The 25,329-nt window shown below is 35.4% G+C and overlaps 1 protein-coding gene across 3 annotated transcripts in view; it reads left to right on the top strand.

Moving 5' to 3' along the window:
- The first annotated feature begins 14,433 nt into the window (after positions 1 to 14,433).
- CP (ceruloplasmin) overlaps positions 14,434 to 25,329 on the top strand; it is a 56,816-nt gene continuing 45,920 nt past the window's right edge. For all 3 annotated transcript variants that reach the window (XM_023526282.1, XM_023526281.1, XM_011385796.1), the window contains exons 1-3: positions 14,434 to 14,789; positions 22,542 to 22,789; positions 24,576 to 24,788. In XM_023526282.1, the coding sequence (XP_023382050.1) occupies positions 14,644 to 14,789; positions 22,542 to 22,789; positions 24,576 to 24,788 (607 nt within the window). In that variant the 5' untranslated portion in view covers positions 14,434 to 14,643. The remainder of the gene's footprint in view (positions 14,790 to 22,541; positions 22,790 to 24,575; positions 24,789 to 25,329) is intronic.

Here is a 25,329-nt window from a genome sequence, read left to right as displayed (position 1 = left end):
TGATCATCTACATGTAACATTTCATGTCACGTGGCATTTCTGCAAGTCATATGGCATTTTGTAGGTCACATGATGTTTTCATACATCAAATGGCATTTCCATATCATGTTATTTCCAGAAGTCATATGGCATTTCTGTATGCCCAAATCTTTTTTGGTCCTGATATCTGTGGATTAATCAAAAGCATGGGACCCTGAGAAGACGGATTTACATGCTGATGAAGAGAAAATTTTACTGTCCTTGGCTCTTCTTGAGCTTGTTCCTTTGAGATCCCTGGAAGGAGGTCCGTACTATCCAGTTCTCACTGCTTTTAGGAGGCTCCCTATCTTTTGTAACAGCAGAATGTTTGTTTTTCTTTCTGGAATTCTAGCCAAATGCACCAAGATAAATAACACAGTATGACCTTCTAGATTTCATTATTATTTATACAAAAAAAAAAAAAGAAAACACTTTATAGAAAAGGCAAAACAGTACAGTGATGGGGAAGGTAAAATTGTCATGGGGGTCAAAGAGGTGCTGACTTTAACTAGCATTTAGTGTCTACCAAGTCTCTTCAGAGCTCTGATTTTAGTAATTATAACACATTTTCTAGGAGAGATTTTACTGCTTAGCCCATCTCAAAATTATCTCTGTTTCAGAATTTTTAGAGGTGCTGATTCAATCTAATTTCAAATAGGAAATTTATAACAAATTTTATACTTTCAGTTCTTGGCCTGGGATAAAGGGAAAGAGTAAAAACTGAAGTTGTCTTTAGTCTATGAGAGAGAAAATCACCTAAGTTTATAAAAAGGCCTTGCTGCTCCTTCCAGTCCTCTACTAGGTTGAAGGAGGAAGAGGATAAAAGGCTTACATGATGAGGTTGGTCAAGAAAGAAAATAAAGTGCTCCATTTCTAAATTGTGTGTTTTTGTAGGCATTAACTGATGCGCATCAAAATTCTAGATGTGGAGCTCATAAAAATTCTAGATGACTTAAATTTTTCAGGCAAAAATTCATGTTTTATAAATCAGCAATGATTCACTTGTTAAATGTGTTTCATTTGTGTGTTCAGGAGAAAAGATAAGAATAAGTCACTGTATAAATACTTAAAGACAGATGACTCACAATTTAAAATAAGTAAAAATTATTTACACTTTTTTTTTTCTTTTTTTGTATTTCCTAGGTCCTTTGATATTTGCCACCCCTGGTGAGAAAATATGAATTATCTTTAAAAATAAAGCCTCAAGACCACATTCTATTTACACTCGTGGAGTGAAAACACACAATTCCACTGTTGTTCCAACACAGCCAGGTAACTGCTTTAGGAGAAAAAAAAAGCCCCAAAACTTTTATATAGGACTATGGGGCTAATGTTCTTTCTTAAATATGGGTGTGGTTCCAGATGAGAAAATCCAGTGGAATAGTAAGCAGGGCCTGAAGAACTTAGGAGAGGAGTTCCTTTTGTAAGTCAAATTTGCTTCCAGGAGGGGACGTTATGGTCCAAACTCCTCTGTATACAATTTCTCCTTTAGTGCCACCTCCTGCCCACCTCTCTACCTGTCCAGCTGCCAGGTATTCTTATATTCAATCTCTCCAACTCAAGTGCTAAAGTAGGAGTTGAGTACAAGATGCAATGTGTGAGGGAGGGAGCAGGGGTGAGAATTGAGCTGCTTAGAGGAAGTGATGAACAGTACGTATTAATATTTCTGAGGCATCACCATTATAGAGCATGTCATTCAGCACTTTCAACTCAGAAGAAAATGAAAATTTTTTAATATGAATGCCCAGGAAGCTGACTCTAAAATGAAGATTTGTGTGCAGATAGTGCTCTTGGGAACAACAACAAAGGAAAGAAAAAGAAGCATAATTGGGTAGGGGGAGAGGTTGGACAGAGATGTAACCTCAATAGTAGTCATAGCCAATCCTACAAGAAGTCCTGAAGATAGGATGGCCCTTGGCTGTCCTGCTTTGGGGTAAGAGACTTGGTCTTTTATGTCTCTACATTAGTCACTGGGTGAAAGCTTGAATGAGGGGGCACTTTTCAGCAAATGCTGTCTGCAAGGGGAGTTGACATCCACTGGAGCCAGTCCTTCATTCTTAAAGGGGGATCTGAGATGAGGATCCAGAATGTCTCTCATAGTTGCCCAGCAAAACAAGTAGTTCTAGGAATTAAGGGTATCAAGGAAAGAGCCAAACTCAGAAAGAAAAGATTTGTAGGACAGAGGGACTGAAGGTAGGCATTGATGTTCATTGAAATATTCCCCTTTGATTTTAAAAAATAGACAGTCTTATGGTAGTACCAACATAAAACTCCCATCAAGGGAGTTTGCAAGTCAGCATTCTGTTCTGATTAGTCAGGAAAGGATCATATTACATATATTCCACAAACACTTCTGAGTACCTGCTGTGCCCCAGCACTGTGTGGAGTGCTGGAAGGGGAGGGTTAGTATTACGTAGAGTGTTAAAAATTTGGAAGCAGGGAGGCTGGGGATGAGACTGGTTAGTGGAGGAGAAAGACTGTCACAGGTATGTGGGAAAATTAATTTAAGCCTCTGGAAGTGGGAGATGTAGGATTATACAATGATGGGTGGGGGACCGAAAGACCTTTTCATGTAAGAGTCAAGTGGATTCAGATTTAGTAAGGTTAATGCAAACAGCTTGGGGGTGGGAAAGTGGTACATATCATCCACAAATCAAAGGTTCAGACCTATGATTCAAAACAAGTCTGTCACATTTCAAAGCCTGAGTTATCATCACTACAATAAATGTTTGTTGAATGCATGAATTAGATATTTAATGATTGACATTTTTCAATGGCAGAATCACTGTAAGTTTTTGATCCAGTAACCCTGAGAATATAATAGCCAAAATTGATAACAACACTGATCTTGTTCTTTGGCCCAAGTTAAGCAACACCAAGGGCTTCATTTGCATCATCTTGTCTAATCCCTAAATCCCCACTTTATGTGCATGAGAAAACAGAAGCTCAGAAATGTAAACACATGACTAAGATCACAAAGCTAGGAGCAGAGGAGCCAGAGGACTCTGTCACCAATTATTTGTGTAACTTCAGGGCTTATGCATTATCTGGTTCTTCATTAAAAAGTGTGATTTAAAAGATAAAATGTATTTGTTTATTTTAGGAGAGACCCGAACATATCTTTGGCAGATTCCTGAAAGAACTGGTCTTACTTCAAAGGACTTCGAATGCATACCTTGGTTTTACTATTCCACTGTGAACATGGTCAAGGTAAACTTTAAATCAGTTCTGTTTTTATCTTGTCTCCATTATAATGGAAGGAAAAAGGAGTTCATTTTTGTTTTTAAAAAATCTTAGTTCTATGTAAACTTTCTATTAAGTAATCTAAGTACTGCTCAGCTTTTAATCCTATACAGGTTTGCATTTTTCAAGAGCAAAATAAATTTATGACATTTTCCAAAATGTTACTGTGAATTGAAAAATATATATAATTATATAACAATACTCTCTTCTTTGTTTCATTGAATAGGAGTTAAGTTACAGAAAACAAAGCATGGAATTTAAAAATTCTGTCATTAATTTAGAAATATACACATGTTTTGTTTTTTTTAAACCCTCAACTCTGGAGTTCCAGTTTATTTGCATTAAAAAAAAAAAAAAAGAGTTCCCTTTTTGAACTTTTAGTTATTTTGGCCTACTCTCTGCCTGGAACAAGAACCTACTCAGACATTCTACCCCAAAACAAAATGAATATAAACAAACCACGGCCCCCAGCTGAAGGTGGCTACAGGGGCAGAAGCATCCAGGGGAAAGGATCTGAGACTTTTAGTCATCTCTACTAACCAACTCCTATGTCAGGGAATTCTAATTAAAACCAAAATTCTGTTTTTTAATTAAATTTTCAAAAATAGAGTTAAATTCACTGAAGACTGTGTCTAAAATCCCTCTTGGGGGTTTGTTGTTCTCTTCAGACTTAAACTCTAATGAGTAAGATAATAATCTTTCTTCAAGGGTTTAGCATGTCAAATTTTTTGTTCCTTACTCTCAGATTTACAATCCAAATAATTAAAAACTCATGATCTGACCTTACTAAAACTAAAACTTTATTCTTTTTTTATTCATTAGGGGAAATTTTTAGTTGTGGGCACAGTTAATATTCTTGCTTTATCTCTTCAGGATCTTAGGAATGGACTGGTGGACATTTTAATAGTATGCCTCAAAAACACCAAAGCCACCATAGTTCACCATGTTCTCCACTTCGTGATTTTTAATGAGAATGAATCCTGGTACCTTGCAGAAAATATCAAAACCTATTCTTTATAAAGCCAAGTAGGCTAGAATGATATTAATTTTGAACTCAGCAACCAAATGCATGGTAATGTCTACTAATTTTCTAACCATAGCCTGTAGGCTGTTTCCCACAAAGGAAACAGATGAAAGTTCAAATTTGTCAAATTCAGCACAGTTTAGAGAACACAGACACATATAGCTGGGGTGTATATTATGTGGACCAGGGGTTAACCAATTTTCCATAAAGGGTAGGATAGTAAAGAATTTAGGCTTGTAGACTATACAGTCTTTGCCATAAGCTGTCTTCTACTCTGCCATAGTAGCCTTAAAGCCCCCATACATAAGATAGAAACAAGTGGAATTGGCAATAAGCCAATACAACTTTATTTATGAACACTGAAATTTACATTTCATATAATTTTTACACTTCAGGAAAAATTTCCCTTCTTTGATGTTTTTCCAATCATTTAGAAATTTAAAAACATTCTTTGTTCATAGGTCATAGAAAAATGCAGTGAGTTCATTGGATCTGTCTTGGTGGCATGGCAAATTCTGATGCTTTTGGAACCAGGCAGGCAATGGAAAATCAGAATATCAGTTACAATTTCCAGAGAGCCCCACTGCACACTTTTCTAAATATTTTATCTCAATGAACACAGGGGCAGGTGGGGTTTAAGGCAACCTGAAGGGCATGTGGTCCCACCTACTCTTTCCACCACCATTACCAAATGACTTTAACAAGCAGAACTTAAACTCTGTGCTTGCCAACCAAAATTCCTTTATAAGTTGATTGTGACAAAGCTCATTCTGTTTATGACCTCTTCCACCTAGAATCACAGTAGTAAGACAATTATTCAAATAAAACACACAAATGATCTCACTTAATCACAATTTTACTCAGTCGAACTTCTGGTCTGGAACTTCTGGTCCCAAACTTTTCACCTGAGGAAACTTAGGGAGATGACTGGGTAAGGGATCCCTAATAAAGCAAATACAAATATAATTGTTTTTCATTTCTTAGGATTTTTTTCCTACCCAGGAAATATATATAAACTTAAAAATTAATTCAAGGACTATATCCATGGTAATTATTATTTTTTAATAGGAATCACAGAAGGCACATAGCACTGTACTAGGCCCTAAGGAGATACAAAGGCCCATAAAATGGAGCATCTTCTCTCAAGTTGTTTGCAGTGTAGGGGTGGCAGACTTGTGCATTGTTACAATACAAGGATAATTTGGGGAATGCTTAACAGAAATATAAACACAGGGCTATCTTTTAATTTCTTACTTGAAAGTAGAGAAAGACTTCATGAAGGGAGTATTTGAGGATGTATAAATATCTGTTTAGTAGAAAAGGAGAGGAATGACATTCCAGGTAGATGGAGCTAAGTCATATAATACCTGGAAAGAAAAAGCCAATGGAAGTGTGGAAGACCTTAAATACCCTGCTATGAATGTAGACTTGATCTAAAAGAGGGTTTCTCTGAGGCTTGTCACTATTGGCATTTTGGGCCAGATAATTCTTTGTTGTTTAGCGGGGAGGGAGCTGACTTGTGCTTTGCAGGATATTTAGCAGCATCCCTGGCATCTATCCCATAGATGCCAAAAGCACCTACCCCCGAGTTGTGACAACTAAAAATGCCTCCAGGCATTGCCAAATGTCCTCTGGAGGACAAAATTATGTTGACAACCACTGTGCTAAAGGCATCAGGGCCACTGAATTAGAGAATGATAGAAATGGGTGTGGATTTCAGGAACAACTCTGGCAGTCAGCTAGGCACTTGCACTCTGAGTGTGAGCCATGGATCAGCATCCTCAGCATCACTTGGGAGTTTGTTAGAAATGCAGAATTTTAAGCTTCACAGACCTAGTAAATCATAATCTGCATTTTAGGAAGATTCTTAGGCCACATGCACAGTACAATTCGAGAAGCACTGGTCTAAAGCAGAGTCTTCTAGTTTTTTCCTATTACATCTTTCCATCAACTAAATGTATTAAAACCCTACCTCCATTGATATATGGTTATAAATTATATATTTGTACCACTGAGTTAATGTATTTTTTGTGTTTCGAAAGATATACACAAAATAGAAAAGTAAAGAGGAGAATATATACTTTTTAATTTTAGTGTTTTTTTTTCTTATTACCCTTTGAAAACCATACCTATATAGAAGATTAGAGAGGGGGAGAGACAAGAGGCCTAGAACTCAGGCAAATGGCTATTCCAGTCATACAGGTGACAGATCACAGAGGTCTGACTTAGGGCAGTTAAATGGGAACACGCACTGCTAATATTCTAAGCCTCTTGTGATCATTTTAAGTATATTTTAAATATATAGACATATTTAAGTATCCACCTGCTTAAGCATCCTTAGTTATGAAATAGCCTAGTCCAACCCAATTTTGTTAAAGCAAGTCAACTTCATTTCCTCAAGCAAGAAAAATTCTCTAGCATTGGACAGATTTATGAATGGATGTCTTGTTCATGTTTAACTGTTTCCTTTAGCTGGCTTTAAAACCTTGTGATCTCTGAAAACAACCATGATACTTTCTATGTTTTTTTAAAACCCAAATTATTTCAAATCCTTGTTAAATATAATTAACCATGTCCATTCATAGCAATTAATGGAAAATGTATGGAAATAACCAAGGCCTGATGTTTCACATTGGAGATGAAGTGAAATTGTATCTGATTGGCATGGGAGTAAGTTTGACTTGCATGTGATTCACTTCCATGGCCACAGCTTTGAAAACATGGTAAGAGCTTTGGGCAGCTCCATTTAATTACTGTGGTGCTTTGTAAACCAGCATGGCAGGATAATAGAACCAGAAAGGAAATGAACAAACCAGAACTAAGGTTCAATACATACAATCTATAATATATTAGGGTACATAAGGGTACAAGTAAATAATTAAACATCTAGCTCTTTATATCCCATGGACATTTGATAAATGCTGCTGAATACATGAAGTGCATTTCTCACTCTAATCTCATTTTACTCAATGAGTAAATAAGACATCAATAATCTTTAGTTGTACCCTTCCTGTCCCAACTTTCAAAAAAATTTTCTAACTCTCAATGACATAAATATTTTGTCACATTTGCTTTCTCTTTTTATATGTATTTTTTCTGAACCCAGTTGAAAATAAATTGCAAACATTATGATTCTTCACCCCTAAATACTAAAGCATCTGTATTCTAAGAATAAAGACAATCTCTGCCCAACCACAATAATGTTAACACACTCCCAAACTTATCATTAATTAGCTAACATAACCTAACATACAATCTATTAAAATATCCCTAGGTATTTTCAAAATGCTCTTAATACTGTTTTTTAATCCAAGATCTAATCATTTATGTATAGCAATTGGTTGCCGTTATCTCTTTCCTAAAATCAGAAGAGGCCTTGTGCCTTTTTTTGTCTTAATTTTTTATGACATTTCATTTTTGAAGAGCACAGGCCATATAGAATGTTATGTACTCTGCATTGGTCTGCTAGTTTACTCATAATTGAATCCATGTCAAACATCTTTAGTAAGAACACACTACATAGGTGATATTGTGTACTTCTCATTCATCACATTAAGAACTACCTGGTGTCAACAGGTCTTAAGGTTGGTCAGGCTAAGTCTGATAACTTTATTAAAATGATATGTACTATTCTCTCAATTTTAAAAGTATCATTTTCCTATTGTAATTAATAAATACTCTGTAAAGAGATTTTTTAAAAAAATTCTCATTACATGGGTAAGCATTTGAATCAGTTTTCAAAATGCAAATCCATATACTATATTGTGACTTAGGTTTGGAAGACTGTAGTTTATAGAATGTATAAGTGCCAGTTTTACAGAACCAAAAATAAAAATTTATGCTCCGACCGTGTATCTAGCAATATTAACAGTTGGAATGTATTCTGCTATAAGTAACAGAAAACCAAGCCACAAAGGAATTATCAATGGTGTTTGTCTCAAATTTAAAAAAAAATTAGAGGTTAGTGGCTACTAGAGTTGGTTCAGAAACTTGATATGAGGGCCTTTCCTTTGTGACTATGTGTCATAATTGCAAGATGGTTGCTGCAGCTCCAGATATTACAACTAGTTTGAAGGCAGAGGAGAAGGAAAAAGGAGTAGCACCAAACCACCTCTCCTTTTCTCAGGAAAACAAAGTCTTCTGAGGAGCCCTAGGAAACTTCTGCCTATGTTGCATTGGTCAAACCCTTATTCTTTGAATACTCCTAACTGCAAGGAAGGCTGTAAAAGAGCTTTCATAGTGACCGCAGTAGAAATAACAGGGCAAAGGAGTTGGAAATGTCTTGTGGGTTGACTAACAGGCAGTGTCTGTCTTCAACGAGTAAGAATATTTGAAATCAGAAATTGGTTAAACAAAAGAGTTCAACATAAGAATTAAAACCAAAGTCAGACTTTTCTTTCTTGTTACTTTTATTTTGTTTTATTTGTATTTATTTATTTTATCTATTTTAATTTCAAAATTTTTCGATTACAGTTGACATACAAAATTATATTAATTTCAGATGTATGACATCATTCTTTTTACTTTTAACTTCTTAACTTTATAATACATGAATACCTCGAGTATTATCAAGCAAATCCCTGACATCATATAATTTCACCCCAAAATGCTCTAATATGTATCTCCAGAAGAAGACTTTTTAAAATTAATATACTGATAATGGTATTATATATTGAACAAAATTAATACTCTTTCACTCTCTGTCATTGAAACTAATAAGAACTTATAAAATATGGATGCAGTTAGCCCCATCCCCACCCCCACCCCTAGAGAAGCATCCAAGTCTGAGAGTTTTAAAGTTGTTCCTGATAAAACTAGAATATTCTTAAGGAACTGAAAGAGGTTTTGTCCAAATCTCACCAAGAATAATATTTGATTGATCCACTCATTCATTTATTTGAGAACACAATCCTAGACTGTGGGATTCAGAGATAAACAGGAGTCACAGCGTATTAAAGTAAAATCTGATATAATGTATGTGTAAAATGTGATTTAGTAAACAGAGTTGAATGAAAGGGTTGCCATCTGCATGCATTCTTAAGAAGAAAGAGTCAAAAACCAGGGATGCATCAGTGGGAGTCTCCTGCACAAATATTGGAAGTTGCTCTTATTCTAATGATCGGTGTTTATTATTTAGACAGAAATATTGTTAGTGAAAAAAATCAAAGAAAATAAGTAAAGGAATTTGTTTTAAGAATATATATACTGTTTCGCTCAAATTTGAGTCTTACCAAGAAAACTTTGTTCATAATATGATTTTCTGAGTAGATGTATAAATGAATTTTTAAAAAGACCAACAATATATGCCCATCTTTCTTTACTTTTAAATGAATAAATTACCATATTTATTCTCCAAGTTGGTTTGCAATCAATCAGATCTCTAAACCTAGTCATCTTTATATGAACTGACAAAACGAAAGTTCTGAATTCACCAACAGACAAGCAAACCTGGAATAGAATCCTTCCAAAGCACATAGAGCCTGGGAGGCCCAGCCTAAGACAGTCTGGAGCTGTGCTCTAATGCCCTCAAGAGCACAAAGCATGTCTGGGTCAGGCAGGCCTGTACTTGAATTCCAGCTACTCTACTCACTAACTACGGGGTCTTGGCCAAGGTATAAAATCTCTCTTAACCATAGTTTCCTCATCTGTAAAATAAAGATAATAATAATAATAATACCTTTTGTGCTATTCTATAGGCAAATTAATGCCCCTGTCCCCCCCCCACACACATACACAAAATAGCCACACCTTAATCCCTAAAGCATGAGTATGTTATCCTAAATGGCAAAGGTGAATTAAATTTCAGATGGAATTATGGTTGCTAATCAACTAACCTTAAAATGGATTATCCTAGATTATCACCGGTGTCCTTAATAGTAGAAGAGAGAGGCAGAAGAGAAGGTCACAATGAGTTAATGTACGAAAGCCTCTGTTGTTGCTATTATCGGCTTTGAAGATGGGAGGGGGCCATGAGCCAAAGAATGTGGGCAGCCCCTGCAAACTGGAACGGATCCGGAAAGAGCCACCAAAAAGAAAGGCAGTCTCAGTGACACCTTAATTTTAGTCCAGTAACACGTGTCATATTTCTGACATACAGAACTATAAGGTAATAAATTTATGTTGTTTTAAGCCACTAACTTTATGGCAATTTGTTATAGCAGTAATAAAAATAACTAATACATCTATCTAATTGGTCGTCATGAGGATTGAATGAAATAAAATTTATAAAGAATTTGGCACTGTGCTGGCACATAGTAGTCATCTGATAACTATTAGTGACTGTTATTATAGTTAACATTTATTCATTCCTTCAGTATTTATTAAACTATGTGTCAAGTACTATGCTAAGTGCCTGCGAGTCAATACAAAACAAGACATAGTCATTGGCCCCATAGAGGCCCAGTCTAATCGAGGAAACAGTCACATAAACAGATAACTCTGATATGAAATATGTATTAATCATGTTTTTAATTTTTAATATTTTATGATACTTTGACATCTTGGAGTCGCATTTACCAATTGGGGAGAGACTGCCCCTCCCGGAACTAGTTAATTCCTAGAAGATAGTAAACAACTTGCTACTTTCATATGCAAAACAACCAATTCCGGAATCCATATCCCCAACCACTTCCTTTGTCTAACTCTCACACACCAAGCCAATATTTCCCCTGCCCTAAATCAACCAAAGCCGTTTCAGACAACTAGAGACAATCTCTATGTCCCAAAGCCTGCTGGAATTATTCAAACCAGCCAGTCCTAAGCTGTTTACTCAGCTCTGCTTTGTCTTTCCCACAGAAACCCCAATAAAGGCTGTGGCCTGTACTTTCCCCTGGCTCCTACTTCGACCTCCTAAAACAAAAACAAAACAAAACTCTGGTGCTTCCTTATGTGGCCCAACCTGTATGTTGCTTTCTAGGGGAACTGTGAGTGATAACAAACTTTTCTTGCAATGGCATTAGCCTCTTCATGTCATGACTTAGTCACCTTTTAGAAATTAAGACCTGGGCACAAATCAAAGTGTTAAACACTAGCAGCCTTTATTACCCTAGAACAGTATAGAAGCGAGAGGTAATGAAGTTAGGAATGACAAGGGAGGAAAATGCTTCAAGAAAGTCATACACTGAAATTCTACATAATCAAGCTTTGTGAATGTTAGTCTTTAATCTTTTGTAAAAATAATTTTAGTATTGTGTCTCTTTCATTGTTAATAAATCATATGGTTTGACTTCTACTTCATTCAATGTTATGAAAGGACGAAAAGGATGGAGTAATTGAAATTTCTTCCATTAAAAAAAAATCCCCTTTCCCATAATACTGTAGATGTCAAGGCTTTTGCTAGATTAGAGACTAGGCTTTCTCCCTTCCCCTATGACCCTTTTACATGCCAGGAAAATGATGAGCAGGGCCTTGACCCACTCATGGGCAGCCAAAGTGGATGGAGCCGCCAAAAATCTATCTGTGTCATCATTCCCTAAATAGTCATGAACTGGCCAATAGCAGAGAAGAGGATCAGCCATGCTCGCAATGTGCGAGGTCAAGTCATTGGACTCATTATCAAAGTTCTGTACGTGACCATAGTCACCAATAAAATTCAAGAGTTACACAGTATTCTGTGGAAAAGATAGCATTGTGATGGTCTGGCTGGTCATGGACAAAATGACCTGCTATTTTATATTTTGTGTCTCTCTCTGCCACAAAGTGAAAGACTGTCCTTGGTGGTTTGTTTCTTAATAATTCTGATGCCATGGAGGAGAAGTTAAAAGTCAGTTCTCATGAATCAATAAGAAACTAGAGAGTATAGCAGGCATAGTAAAGGTAAGGAGAGTTTGCATCTTGCCAGGCAGAAATAGAGCTGAAGCAATATTCTCTAAGCAGTTCTGTAAGCATCCTTAATTTTAACCATCATCAGTCCCAAAATCTTAATGCAGATGAGATTCACTCAGTCCAGGAATCCTTAAGATGACAAAAAGAGAAATTGTGGAAAACAAAACTTGTGCTATGTAACTTAGATTACTAAACAATTAACTTGAGAATGTAATAATTATGACAAATTTTAAAGATATACCTGGGATTCTGATGTAAAGACCTTCTGACAGATTCAGCCAAGAGGACAGGCTGTTTGGTCCAATCTAGATTCCTCTCTTCTATTTCTTTCAATGCTCTAAGTCTGCTGAGCCTCTCCTGATGGGCCCCTTGCTTTCTTGTCTCACCTCAATCTGTACTGGTTGTGATGCATGTTTTGAATGCAGAAACTCTCAATAGCAACATTATTCAAAATCCACTTTTAGGTACCAACTCTGGAATTGCTGTTAGGAAGACTCAGTCAATGGCTGGTTGCTCATTAGACCTCTCTGGCCTCTCCCTTATATTTAGACAGGCCTGAGGCTCAGAGCATTCTCCTTATTTCCTGCCACACAGCAGCTACATGCTTTTTAATGGGAAGGGTAACTGTCACAAAACAAGACAGAAGTATGGACTTCATGACTTTTCCTGCATAACACCATAAAATGTTCACTTGCGCTGGTCAGGGGTGTTACTGTTTAACCATTTTATTTCACTACCAGTACAGGGGCTGCTGTAAATATACAATCTGGAGCACTCGGTAACTATCTGAACAGGTTTTTAGGGTAGAATTTCTTAGAAGTGACTTCAAGAATTGTTGTGCTCTGATCACCATCCTTTCAACCTGCAGGGCTGAGTTTGAGCATGGAGCAGAGAATGAGAAAGGAAATGCCCCAAAGGTGCTGCTCACTTGGCAGCTTTGTGTCAATTAGAAAACATTCCCCCGAGAGGATGGATTGTTGAATCCTGCCCTCTCGGTGTGGACCAGCTTTTAAAAGGAACAACACCTTGCCAGGCACAGAGTTTGGCTATTGGAGTCTGGGCAAGATTTTGGCCCCACTCAAGTCCTTTCAGTGGACAAGAGGGCACAATCACTTGAGGTGGCTCCAGAAGGAGGTCTTGGGACATCTTGGGTCCTGCGACTAAGTTTTCTGTATCAGGACAATTAGTTAAGATTATTACTAGCTGTTGAAAGGGGCATCTCTACTATGTACCTTAACATGGATTATTTCAATGAATCTGGACAATAGCCCTCTGAGACTGACACTTATAGATGAGGAAATTGAGGCTGGGGTTAAGTATCTGCCTGAGGTCAAGTGGTGCCATCAGATTTTGATCTTTATCTGCTGTTTTCATTACTCTTCTTCCCTGTTGTATTTTTCTCCATAGCACTTGCAGCTAAAACTAGGTATTTCATTCAGGTAGAGATTTGTGTCTTCTATTCACTTTTGTATCTCCAGTGCTTAGCACAGGGCTGGGCACAGTGGGCTTCCTCAGTAATACTAATTAAATTAATAAATTGTTCAAACATTAGGGTGCTTTCTCCAATAAAAATCTATTTCTATAAAAAACTTTTGGCAAATAATAGTGCATTAAGGTATTCTAGAGAAAAAGATTATATTAGCACAAAATGTGCACTATCAGTATAAAGATTTTCTTCCACCAAAAAAAAAAAAAAGATTACTTTATATTTTTAGGTAAATATGTCATGACTAAAGATATGGTTTTAATAAAAAGTCTTTTACCCTAAAATTCATGTCCACATCAAAAAGCAGAATCTCAGTTTAATAAACTTTCTAATATTTACTAAGATCAACCTTTGCTTTTGAAGACAGGTTGATTTATGTCTGATTTCTTTGATAATTAAAAGAGAATTATCAACCTCTATTATGTTCTCCTAGTGATTTGCATATAGCAATACAGAATTATCTGGTACAGTTTCTTTAAATGTGTCCAACGCTTACAAAATAGATAAATTCTTCAAAATAAAATTTTTAGTTTTGGGTGCTTAAATTTGGTATGCTCAAGATCATGTTTCGTATCTTAAAATTATAATGAAATATTGTTAGATTTTTTCGAAAGTAAAGAGCTGCATGTTTTGATCTACTTTGCATAATCTGTTAAACTATTTTGTTAAAAGTTCACCGTGTGCAGGGCATTGTACTATGGCATATTGTCGGAGGAACAAAAAGAAGCATTTAGAGATGATCTCTGCTTTACTGGAATTTACAAAATGAACGAAGAGGCACAGAGTTACTTATACTCTAATCCCTCCAGCAATAACTGCTGACTTTTTATTTGTAATCAGGGAAGCTTGGCAACGGAAAACCATTTTTTTTCCTGGGTTTACGGGAACTGAACTGAAGTGGAAAATGTTATTTACTTTAACGAAACAATTTACTCTTATGCAACAGTAAGTTGTGTCAATCAAGCAAATAAAGGAAGAAAGCCTTATTTTTGAAATTGCCTGCTTCTGATTCAGTTCATCACTTCTCGGCTCCAACAAGAAAAAAAAAATGAAGATTTTGTTACTGGGTACTTTTCTGTTTTTATATAATATTACAGCCTGGGCAAAAGATAAGCATTATTATATTGGAATTATTGAAACAACTTGGAACTATGCTTCTGACAATGGGGAAAAGAAACTTATTTCAGTTGACACGTAAGTCACTATTTTTTTTTTGTTTATAGAACAAATTTATGAATTATCATCTTAAAAATAAAGCTAGTTGAATGAAATATTTCTTTCATTTTTTGTATACAGAAACTGCAAAATGTGGACTTAAAACTCAAGACTCTTTAATAAATCTCTAAATTCCTGAGTTCTTTTTTTTATTTTGAGAGGCTGCTCTGCTCCTATGCCCTTGGTCCTGGGGAACTGTGTGGGCTACTTATTACGTCGTCTGGTTGTTATTTTAGTACTTTTGTCTGTTTATGCAGATATTTTTAAATTTAAATAATGACTGTATAAAATGTTATGCTTATTATGTACCATTTATTGATTATTAGTGGTAAGGATAAAATTCTTTAATAATTTAAAACATCATTTATAGAAATTAAATATAATTTACACAAATAGGACTATGCCTAATACTTGTTGGATGGCTCTGGGCACTTAATTGAGTTCATGTCTCTCAGCCTCAGCATCCTAATCTGTAGAAGATAATAAGAATATCTAATAAGGTTGTTTGAAGAATGGGTTCTTGTAAAGCTCCTATTATAGTGCTTGGCACATCATACATGTACCATTTACTAAATGTCAGATATCTATTATGATGGCCCTCAAAAAACTCTATGCAAGTTCAATGTTTTCATGTTTCAATCGAAAGCCCCTTATTTCAAGCAATAGTCACTATACAGGAAAACAAAAGTATAGTTCTCCTTGAAGTTTTTTGTAATGGAAGTTTACCTATACTGAGGTCCTCACTTTTAATAATGTTAATAAACATTTACTACCTAAGTGAAATTTAGCATTCAAAGGCAATGTTCACTACATTTAAAAATGTATTTTAATGGTGATAAAGCACAAATGAGCCCAATGACCATCAGCTGCTAAGACTATATCTCTGAAAATAGCTAAACAAGTATGCCAAATATTATAATTGTTGACTGTTGATGGGTATATACTATTCTTATTAATTTCATGTATGTTTGAAATTTTTTACAGTAAAAGTAAATGCACAGATTATAATACTACATAATTAAGTTATTAATTTAATGATATACAGTAAGAAAATTTTCTGACTTAAAAATAACCAATTGTAAACAAAACCAATACATCTTGCAATTATTTTTTTTATAACCTTGTTTTGAGCTAGTATTCTCTTCTTAGGAGTATGACATATTTTCATGGCTTCATCAAAATCATTCTTTTGTATAGATTCAGTATTTTTATATATAGTTTTTATAGGGAAACCAGACACATTAAAAAAAAGTCCTACTCCATGCTCCCCCGCCATCAACCTTCTGCCATTATTCATGATCAAAAATCAAATCAGCTTTATTAGGCATAAACTCAATACAAGACATTGCCCTGAGCATGCTTTAATAAAGAAGTCTCAAATTCTAGAGATTAGAGAATAGAAGAGAGAGAGAATTTGCTAAGAATTTTTTGGTGTGGGGCGGGAAAATAATTCCTTTGTTTTATAATACTCTTGTGTCATTTCTGTGCTAGGGAGTGCTAGGGAGGTTATGCAGCATTGGTTTGATAATCTCCGTGGCTTCAATAACAGCCTACCATCATGCAAACTCTAGATGGAACTGCTCACTCTGCTTGTGATTTTTTTTTTCTACATCTAAACAGTGAATATTGACTAGAACTTCAGCCATTTTGCCAATACTATTCTAAACGGATGAGTTTAGTTAGCAACTTTTTTTCTCCCCTCTTTGTCTCTGATTACCAGCATGTCAAGCTGTCTTAGTCAGTTAAGGCTGCTATAACAAAATGCCACAGACCCAGTAGCTTATCAACAATAGAAATTTATTTCTCATAGTTCTAGAAGCAGAGGAGTCCAAGATCAAGGTGCAAGCATGGTCATGTTCTAGTGAAAGCCCTCTTTCTGGTTCATAGCCTTTTCACTGTGTCCGCACATGGTAAAAAAAGCTAAGGATCTATCTGGATCCTCTTTTATAAGGTACTTAAATCCCATTCATGAAGGCTCCTTCCTATTACCCAAGCACCACCCAAAGTCCCTATCTCCTAATATCATCACATTAGAGGTTAGGATTTCAATATGTGAATTTGGGGGAAGACATATATTTAGATCATAACAGTAACCCAGTCAGCAAAGGATGATGGAATTATCACCAGATATAATTGGTACTAGTTTTTCGAATGCTGAAAAGGAGTGGAGATAGATAGGCTGAGAAACAAGGTTGGAAGTGTGCAAGATAGGTATTAAGCAGAGGATTAGGTTTAAACTAATGTTTACCTTGAAGATATGAGACTATGAAGAAGAAAATATGCATATAACAGGAACTCCATCTGTTACATTTACTGCTTGGTCACTGATACCTAGAACATAGGAGACACTAAATAAATATTTGTGAATAAATTAAAATGAATGAATAAAGGCATTTAGGAATCTAGAAGAAATTATAGGCTGTGTTGTAAAAATTTTCCACTTTCTCCTGATGTGGACAGATTCACACTAGAATAAATCAGACAATAGAATTAAATAAAAGAAGTCAGTTTAAATAGATTTAGTGAAACTAAAAACATTAGCAGGTATTAAAAGAGAACAATGTATAGATTTTTTTTACTAGAAATAATTTACTCCTCTTGCATTAATAGCAATAATATTTATTTCTAATAGGATGAGATGGAAAGTAATTTTCTTATATTTAGTACTGCCATTTACTAAAGTGAGTGCCTTATCTGTCACTTCAATAAATCAAAAAATAAAGATTTTATAAAGTATAATTTTCTTTTCTTAAACTATTTGTATTTAAATAATAATAAGAGACATACATATAAGAAATAATTAGCAAACACAGCAGTGTGTTCTGGGTCTATAATAGGCATTAATTTTTTATGGCATTTATTGGCTATATAATAGCAACAAATAATACTCTTGTTATCTTCAGGTTGATTTTTTTCCTGGTGACTTATATATAGGAAGCTAGAAGTAAGTTAAAAATTCTTTAAGCACAAGAATAGCCATTAACAAAACACTTTTACACTGGCTTTGTAGGCTCTTGCTCACACTTGATGACTCTTATTTAACATGCAGTTCTTACTTTGTTACCTAGTTTTTCAGCCCATCATAGTTTTGAGAACTGAATCAGAAATGGTATAGTGAAGATGTCATTATAAGCAGAACCAATGACCAAGAAGAAATGGCAGCTCAAATTTTGGCCAAAGGAATAAAAAACAAACTAAGAATATTTCACCATATGATATAATGATAAGTATTATAATTATGATATGGAGTGATCAGAATACCAAAAGTATTCAGCAAATGTTAATTTAACATTTACTATTATTATCAGAAAAAAAGTTGAAAATTTTTTTCAGTGTCCCCTGTTTAAGCAAACAAAATCTTTTTAAATAAAAAATTTGCACTGAAGGCATTCATTTTACCCCTTTGAAAATGCTCTTAAATATTCATATGATTCTTAAAGAGGTACAATTATAGCTAAAATAATATGGAAAAGTCAGTTATGATGACTTGTACTCCAAGATTGCCAAATAAAAATAGCAAGTACCAGCTAGTACGATTCAAACACTTCATACAGGATGCCTGTGTGAAGGAGCTCATAAGGCAGCTATAACATTTCATACTTTTCAAGATCTATGATTTATTATCACAGTTGCTACTTTCTCTGAGAACAGATCCAAAAGAAGACTGACAACTAGATACTCTATTCATGCTGTGCTAGTGAAGCCAGGCTTATAATCTACTTGCTTGTGCTATGTAAACCTAAGTTGAGTCTTTGCCTAGCAGCTAATTTTTGACAGTTTTCCTTTTGGCTCCTATGTGTAGTAGGAAGAATTTTTAAAATGACCTTCAAAGATGTCCTATCCTAAATCTCCAGAATATGATATTACTCTCATGGTTTGCATTATATTCAATGGCACAATTGACTGTAAAATAGGAAGATGATCTAAGTGGGCCTAATCTAAAGCAGAAAAATTTCTAGTGAAAGAAGTCAGAGAGATTCAAAGAGATTTGAGGAGGATTCAACAAACTGTTGCTGACTTGAAGATGGAAGGAGACACTTGAGAAGACTTACGGGTGGCTTTAAGGAAATGGGAGAGAGGTCCTTGACTGACAGCCAGCAAGGAAACAGGAATTTCAGTCCTACAAACATGATGAACTGAATTCTGCCAACAACAAGGATGAGCCTGGCAGTGGATTTTTCCACAGAGAGCCCAGAAAAGCACCCAGCCCAACCATCATCTTGTGATAGCCTGAACAGAGAACTCAGTCATGTTGTGACAGACTTCTGACCCACAGAACTGTGAAATAATAAATGGATGTTATTTTAAGATGCTATGTGATAATTTGTTATGCAGCAATGGAAAACTAATATATTATGTCTCAGTTAATGAAACTAAGAATCCACAAACTTTTCTCATATATTACCCACATTTTAGTAACCATGTCTAAACATAAACTGAGTACATTCTGGATTTATGGAATGGGGTAACATTATTATTATGTTACTAAGGCAGTATAATTTTTTTTTAATTCCCCTACAATTAAAAACTTGCTTTTGGGTCTGAATCTACCAGAAATTATAGGAGTTGGCTACAGGAACTGAGTACTAAAAAGAAAAGATGTGAAGGGGACAGATCTACTCTAATAAGCAGAAAAAAAGCATGTCAGAATTGTCAACAGGAAGAACTACAATTAATATGAATTATTTGGTTCAAAGAACAACTATAATATATTCTTTTGACAGAATATCTGACTGGCAAATTTCCTACGAGCTTCCAGTAACTGACCCTTTGTCCCCAAGCTGTGCTCTTGAAGTTAAATAGACATCCCCTAATGAGCCTTTGATGTTCCTTTGGAGACAGAACATAAGCAAATAGACCTCCCCCAAAGTATCACATGATGTAAAATATTTCTTAATTTGGTTAAGACTTAATTTTGTTTCACCAAAAAAGACAAGATGCAAAATATATTTTATATGCTGTTATGTATATAAAAGGAATTCCAAATGTTAAAAACCCTGAATATATTATAACTTCAGATCAACTATTTTAAAAGTAATTTTTACTTGCCCAAAATTATTGTATACAAAAAAATAAATCCTGAAGCTTAGGTAATGCTCCTCCTATTTTAGAATATGATTAATACAGGAGAATTTCAATACAATGAAAGTATTTTGACAAAGCCTGCTACTATTGAAATAAGATATGAAGTAGTGCTAAGTGCTTCAGAGTCACATTCAAAAAATATAAATACACCCTGTATTCAAATGAAGCCTTAAGAATATGGGAGCTATTTTTAAACTTTGGCTTTATGTAAGATGTGTATCAACAGAGCATGGTACAACAGAGATTAGAATCTGAATCTCTACATATAATGGGGACTGATCTGCCAGCAGTAGGAGTGTGTACAGATACTGGAAAAAATTTACCCTGGGGTTCAGACGGGTCTTGTGAGATTGACTGATTCAGGTTTTCTTCTGATGGAACCAGGGAGGGCTTCACCTTTGCACTTTAAGCTCTGCAGCTGCAACTGTGTGCCTGACTGAAACTGTCCTCTTGCTGACCTTTCATCAGTGAAGTAAATGAATCAGACTTTTATCTCAGTGATCTTCAGTGCCTCAGAATTTTGCTGTTGTTAAAACATCTGTTCATTAATATTGCTCTCGTCCATATTAAAGCTGCAGTTTTGGGGAAAGAATTCACACCACTGTCCTGCTGTTTTTTCATGTATTTTCATGTCCTTGAAGTCTCTGAGCCTTCCTGAATTTTTTTTTTCTGTTTTGTTCTAATGAAATGGAAACTGCAACAATTAGAAAATGAAAACAAATAGAAAGAAAGTCATAAGCATGGATTTGCCACCTCATACTAGGTACAAAAGATGTCACTTCTTTATTTTTCTAACTTCCTGCTTGGCCTTCCTCCCATCAGGATGGGGGAAGGGAACCCCATCTCATTCATTTTTAAATGAACAATTTAAGAATCCTGTGGTTTACACAATCCAGGAAAACTGGGCTATTTGGTATATGGTAAAAACTATGAAATGCTCATTGTTGAAGCCCCCTGCTCTATCCAGAGCACGATGACTCTGCTATTTTCAACACTGCTCCTGCTGTCCAAACTCAGCCTCCAGGACTGATGCCAAATGGCTATGTCCCTTGGCTCTAGCATGCAGGCTTAATCTAATGCCCCAATGCAACTACACCAGCAGAAGCCTGACCACTACCAGCTATGGTCTAGAAACAGACCCTGCCACCTTTCTGTCTTACGGTCTCCAGGAATCTCACAGCCTTTGGGACTGGGCAGCTCTCTTCCCCTTCACCTCCAAGCCTCCCCTACGCAGGCTGCCCAGGAGCCCAGTACAGCATTAGAGGGGAGTGGGGGTTCTTAGTAAATTAAAATATCCATACCCCACTCCAGACACACAGACTCATAACCAGTGGGGCTGGGGCCCAGTAACTTGCATTTTATCGTGATCCTCAGTAGATTCCCATGCACGTTAAAACTTAAAGTGTAAGCTAGAGCCCTAGTTTTTTAAAAGGTAGGTCTAAACTGCAGCAAAGGAAGTCCAGAGCTCTCAGACAAGCCCTACTCTTGTCCTGAAAAAAGGAAGGAAAAATATTTCTCACTCTTTCCGAAGAGCTTACAGCTGAGGAAACAAGATGATGTTTATTTCTTCATCAGATTATTTGGGCCCCACGGGAGTTGAGTGACAAATGAATGGTAAGGCATTAAACCTCAATGAGACGAAAGTAAGCAACACACACACACACACACACACACACACACACACACACACACACACACACACACCCCTAGATCATCAGCCTGAGTGTTAGCATTTTTTATTCTAGTGGAGGAGAACTCAGTTGCTTGGTTGTGAAGGGGCTTGTCAAAGTACAAATTTTAAGGGGGTTCTCCAAAACCACTAGATGGCATCACCCACAGATCCCACTAAGCTGTCCAGGCTTCTGTTAAGGACAATAACAAAGAATCTGCAAATGTTTGAATACCAAGCTCACTTTCTTTCTTTTCCTTTATTTTTTTTTTCCTGGCTACTGTTTACTTTGCTGATATTTTAAGGGAAGTTTAAGCAACTTTTAATCAGCTACTAATCAGAATATAAACATTCAATGTTCAGTATTCTTGGCAGCAAGAGATTAAAAAAACACAAGGGTAATTTGAACCCCAAGGTAATTTAAAAACCCACACACATTGCATGCATCAATTCCAACCTTGATTTAGTGCTACTAAAAATGATAAAATTAGTTTAGCATCCTTAATTTGACTTTATTTAGGAAAACACACACACACATACACACACACTTTTATGTCTCAAATATCCAGATTGATTGCTTATAAACTCAAATTTCCCAATAGCTGAAAGAGGTACACCATAGGTGAGAAATGTGTTAAGTTTCAACTGCTTTATCTTAATATTTCACTTTAATTTTATATTCTATTCTTCTATTCCTCAGTATCTCATGTTTTAATATAAAAATCTTGTAGAAAATACTCCTGTAAGTATTTTTATAGTACCTTTACAGATGGCTCTCTGCCACATACATGATGTGAGACACCTTACATAATCAAATTAACAGGGCTAAGTGCAAGCTCTCCTCTTTATTTTTTGGAGGCATCCCTACAACAAGAAACAAACATTTAATGTGATATGGTCATTAATTTCTCTTTAATTATAATGTTATCCCCAGAAATGATGGCTTCTGATAGAGTTGTCTTTTTTTTTCTTTTCAGGGAACATTCCAATATCTATCTTCAAAATGGTCCCAATAGAATTGGAAGATTATATAAGAAGGCCCTTTATCTTCAGTATACAGATGACACCTTTGAGACCACTGTAGAAAAACCTGTCTGGCTGGGGTTTTTAGGACCTATTATCAAAGCAGAAACTGGAGATAAAATTTATGTACATTTAAAAAACTTTGCCTCTAGGCCCTACACTTTTCATTCACATGGGATAACTTACTATAAGGAAAATGAGGGTAAGTTCAGCTCCTACTCTAGCTGTAATTTCCTCTTTTCAATAGGAGCCCTTTTTAAGTTCTAAGATAATGGACTCCATTCTCAGATAAGACCTATGCTGTTCAGCTCTAAACTATTTTATAAATAAGTATTCTGTTTCATCTTAATAACGCTGTGTTTTTCTTGGTTGCACTTGTTTGTGTGAAGTGTGACTGTGATAGGATTTCTGGGTGGACACATATAGTGACAGGCAGTGAGAGCTGAGACTTTCTTCTCAGTGCCCAACTTCTTTCCAGCCAAATAGTCAGAATTAGAAAAATAAATAGTGAGTGCACAGGTCTAGAAGAGGCAAAAATTCAGAAGAAAGAAACAGGACTCAAGACAGGGTTGTCTTATCTTTGAAGTTCCTGCATGTAAACATATTGTGGCCATTGTCACCTTTCATCTTAACTTTGGATAAACTATCCCAGCTAAGGTAGCATGGGTACTCTCATATACATCAATCAAATGGTACACGTGAGTGGATGACTCATCACCTCTGAGACACAATTAATAAAAAGGTCATTTGAATGTAGGACCTAGAAGCCTTAAAGATGGTACAGGAAGAAAAAAGATTAGTTTTAGTGACTGTTATCTCATTCTTAGTACTTGCTGATGATAATGATGATGAAAAGAGTCCATGTTTTGTTGTAGGTAAGTGCAAGGGCTCCAAAATTAATAGAACAAATTTCCAGTACAATTTTGCCTTTTACTGTCTGAATGACTCTGGGCAAGTTCCTTAAATTCTCTGTGCTTTAGTTCCCTCATATATAAAATAGGGACAATGATAGTATATAGTCATATCTCCATGAATGTCAGCTATTATCATAAGCAAAAATACTGGGCATTATACAGTTCATTAAAATTATAAGGAGCAAGTCTGAAAATTAAGTTTAAATTAGTCTAAATAATTGTCTTCTTTTTTAAAGAGTTTTCGTTTTAAAAGGTGAATGTTTTAACCACATATTTTTGTTTCTTTTTTCTGAACCCAACAATTATGTAATAGCATAGAGGTTGACTACCATCTTATTTCTTTTTTTAAAATTTCATGGCACATTAGGATATTAGTCATTTTTAAGGTATGATAATTGCATTGTAGCTATGTTAAAAGAAAAAAAATAGTTCTTACCTTTTAGAGATACATACTTGAGTATTTATAAACCAAATGACATAATACCTGGGATTTGCTTTAAAATAATTAGATGGTGATGGAGATAAAAGTGGGTAGGGTATAGACGAAGCAAAATTAGTCTTGAGTTAGTCATTGGTAAAGTTGGGTTGATGGGTACATGGAGGTTCATCACATTATTCTCTCAAATTTGCATATGTTTGCAAATTCACAAAATTAAAAGTAAAAGATAAAAAATTCCATGCTTACTTCACAGGCAAAAATCTGATATTATATAAAAAGTTTCAAATTATAGGAGAGGAGAACCGTTTTGTTCACATTTCCATACCATGATCTCAGGGCAAAAATGGTTCTTTAAATTACAAGCCCAAAGTTACTATGCTCCTGACATATCTATTAATGCCCCCTGAAGACTCAGTCAAGTATGAAAAATAATGACAAAATTTTCTGTGAAGATTCCAGATCCTCTAGCAATTAACCGCTCATTCCTCTGTGTTCAAATAGTATATCACTGTATCCTCAAAGGGGCATATACTAGATGTTGAATAAATATTTACTGAATTAATTAATAAACATTTATTTTTTAAATTTAAGTTCAAACACATTCAATTGCAATTTCATTGCATGTTGATTCCTAGGGGCCATCTACCCTGATAACACCACAGATTTTCATAAAGCAGATGATAAAGTATATCCAGGTGATCAGTATACATATGTATTGCATGCCAGCCAAGAACAAAGTCCTGGTGAAGAAGATGGCAATTGTGTGACCAGGATTTACCACTCCCACATTGATGCTCCAAGAGATATTGCCTCAGGACTCATTGGACCTTTAATATTCTGTAAAAAAGGTACATTACTCCCAATTTATGACTGAAAGACAAAAGACAGGGCAGTTTTTTTTGTTTCTTTTTTGTGTTTGTTTTTTTTTTTTTACATATAAGTTGAGTCTTCTGTGTTGTGATTGAGTAGATAAGGTAGAGAAGTAATGAATCTAGAAAAAAAATGAAAGAAAGAGCAGGGCAGGAAGCTGCAAGAAATATGCTCTCTTTGAGGACAGGTTTACTGTATCATATTTTACAGTGGTGTTAAAGAGTGAGATAAAGTATATGACTTTACCAATTGTGATTTCCTTGTGGTGGTCCATTGTGATATATCTGTGGTTATCTGTTTTGTGTTGGTAAATATAATATTATAGCATCACTTTCCATCATGAAAAAGACAACATCGCTCAAGAGCTTGAAATCTAATTCTTACTTGAACAATCATTAGTTACCTGCAAAGACTTGTTGTCTCAGATTGTGGTATATGCACCAAAAGATGTATACACAACTTTGAATTCCAACCTTCTCATTTGCCAAAAAGTATTTAATAGTTATGTGGTCAGTGAAT

Source organism: Pteropus vampyrus, unplaced genomic scaffold (genome assembly GCF_000151845.1).
Source record: "Pteropus vampyrus isolate Shadow unplaced genomic scaffold, Pvam_2.0 Scaffold814, whole genome shotgun sequence".
Taxonomy (NCBI): domain Eukaryota; kingdom Metazoa; phylum Chordata; class Mammalia; order Chiroptera; family Pteropodidae; genus Pteropus; species Pteropus vampyrus.
The sequence above is the reverse complement of the archived record's forward strand: the minus strand, read 5'-3'. Positions and strand labels throughout refer to the sequence as shown.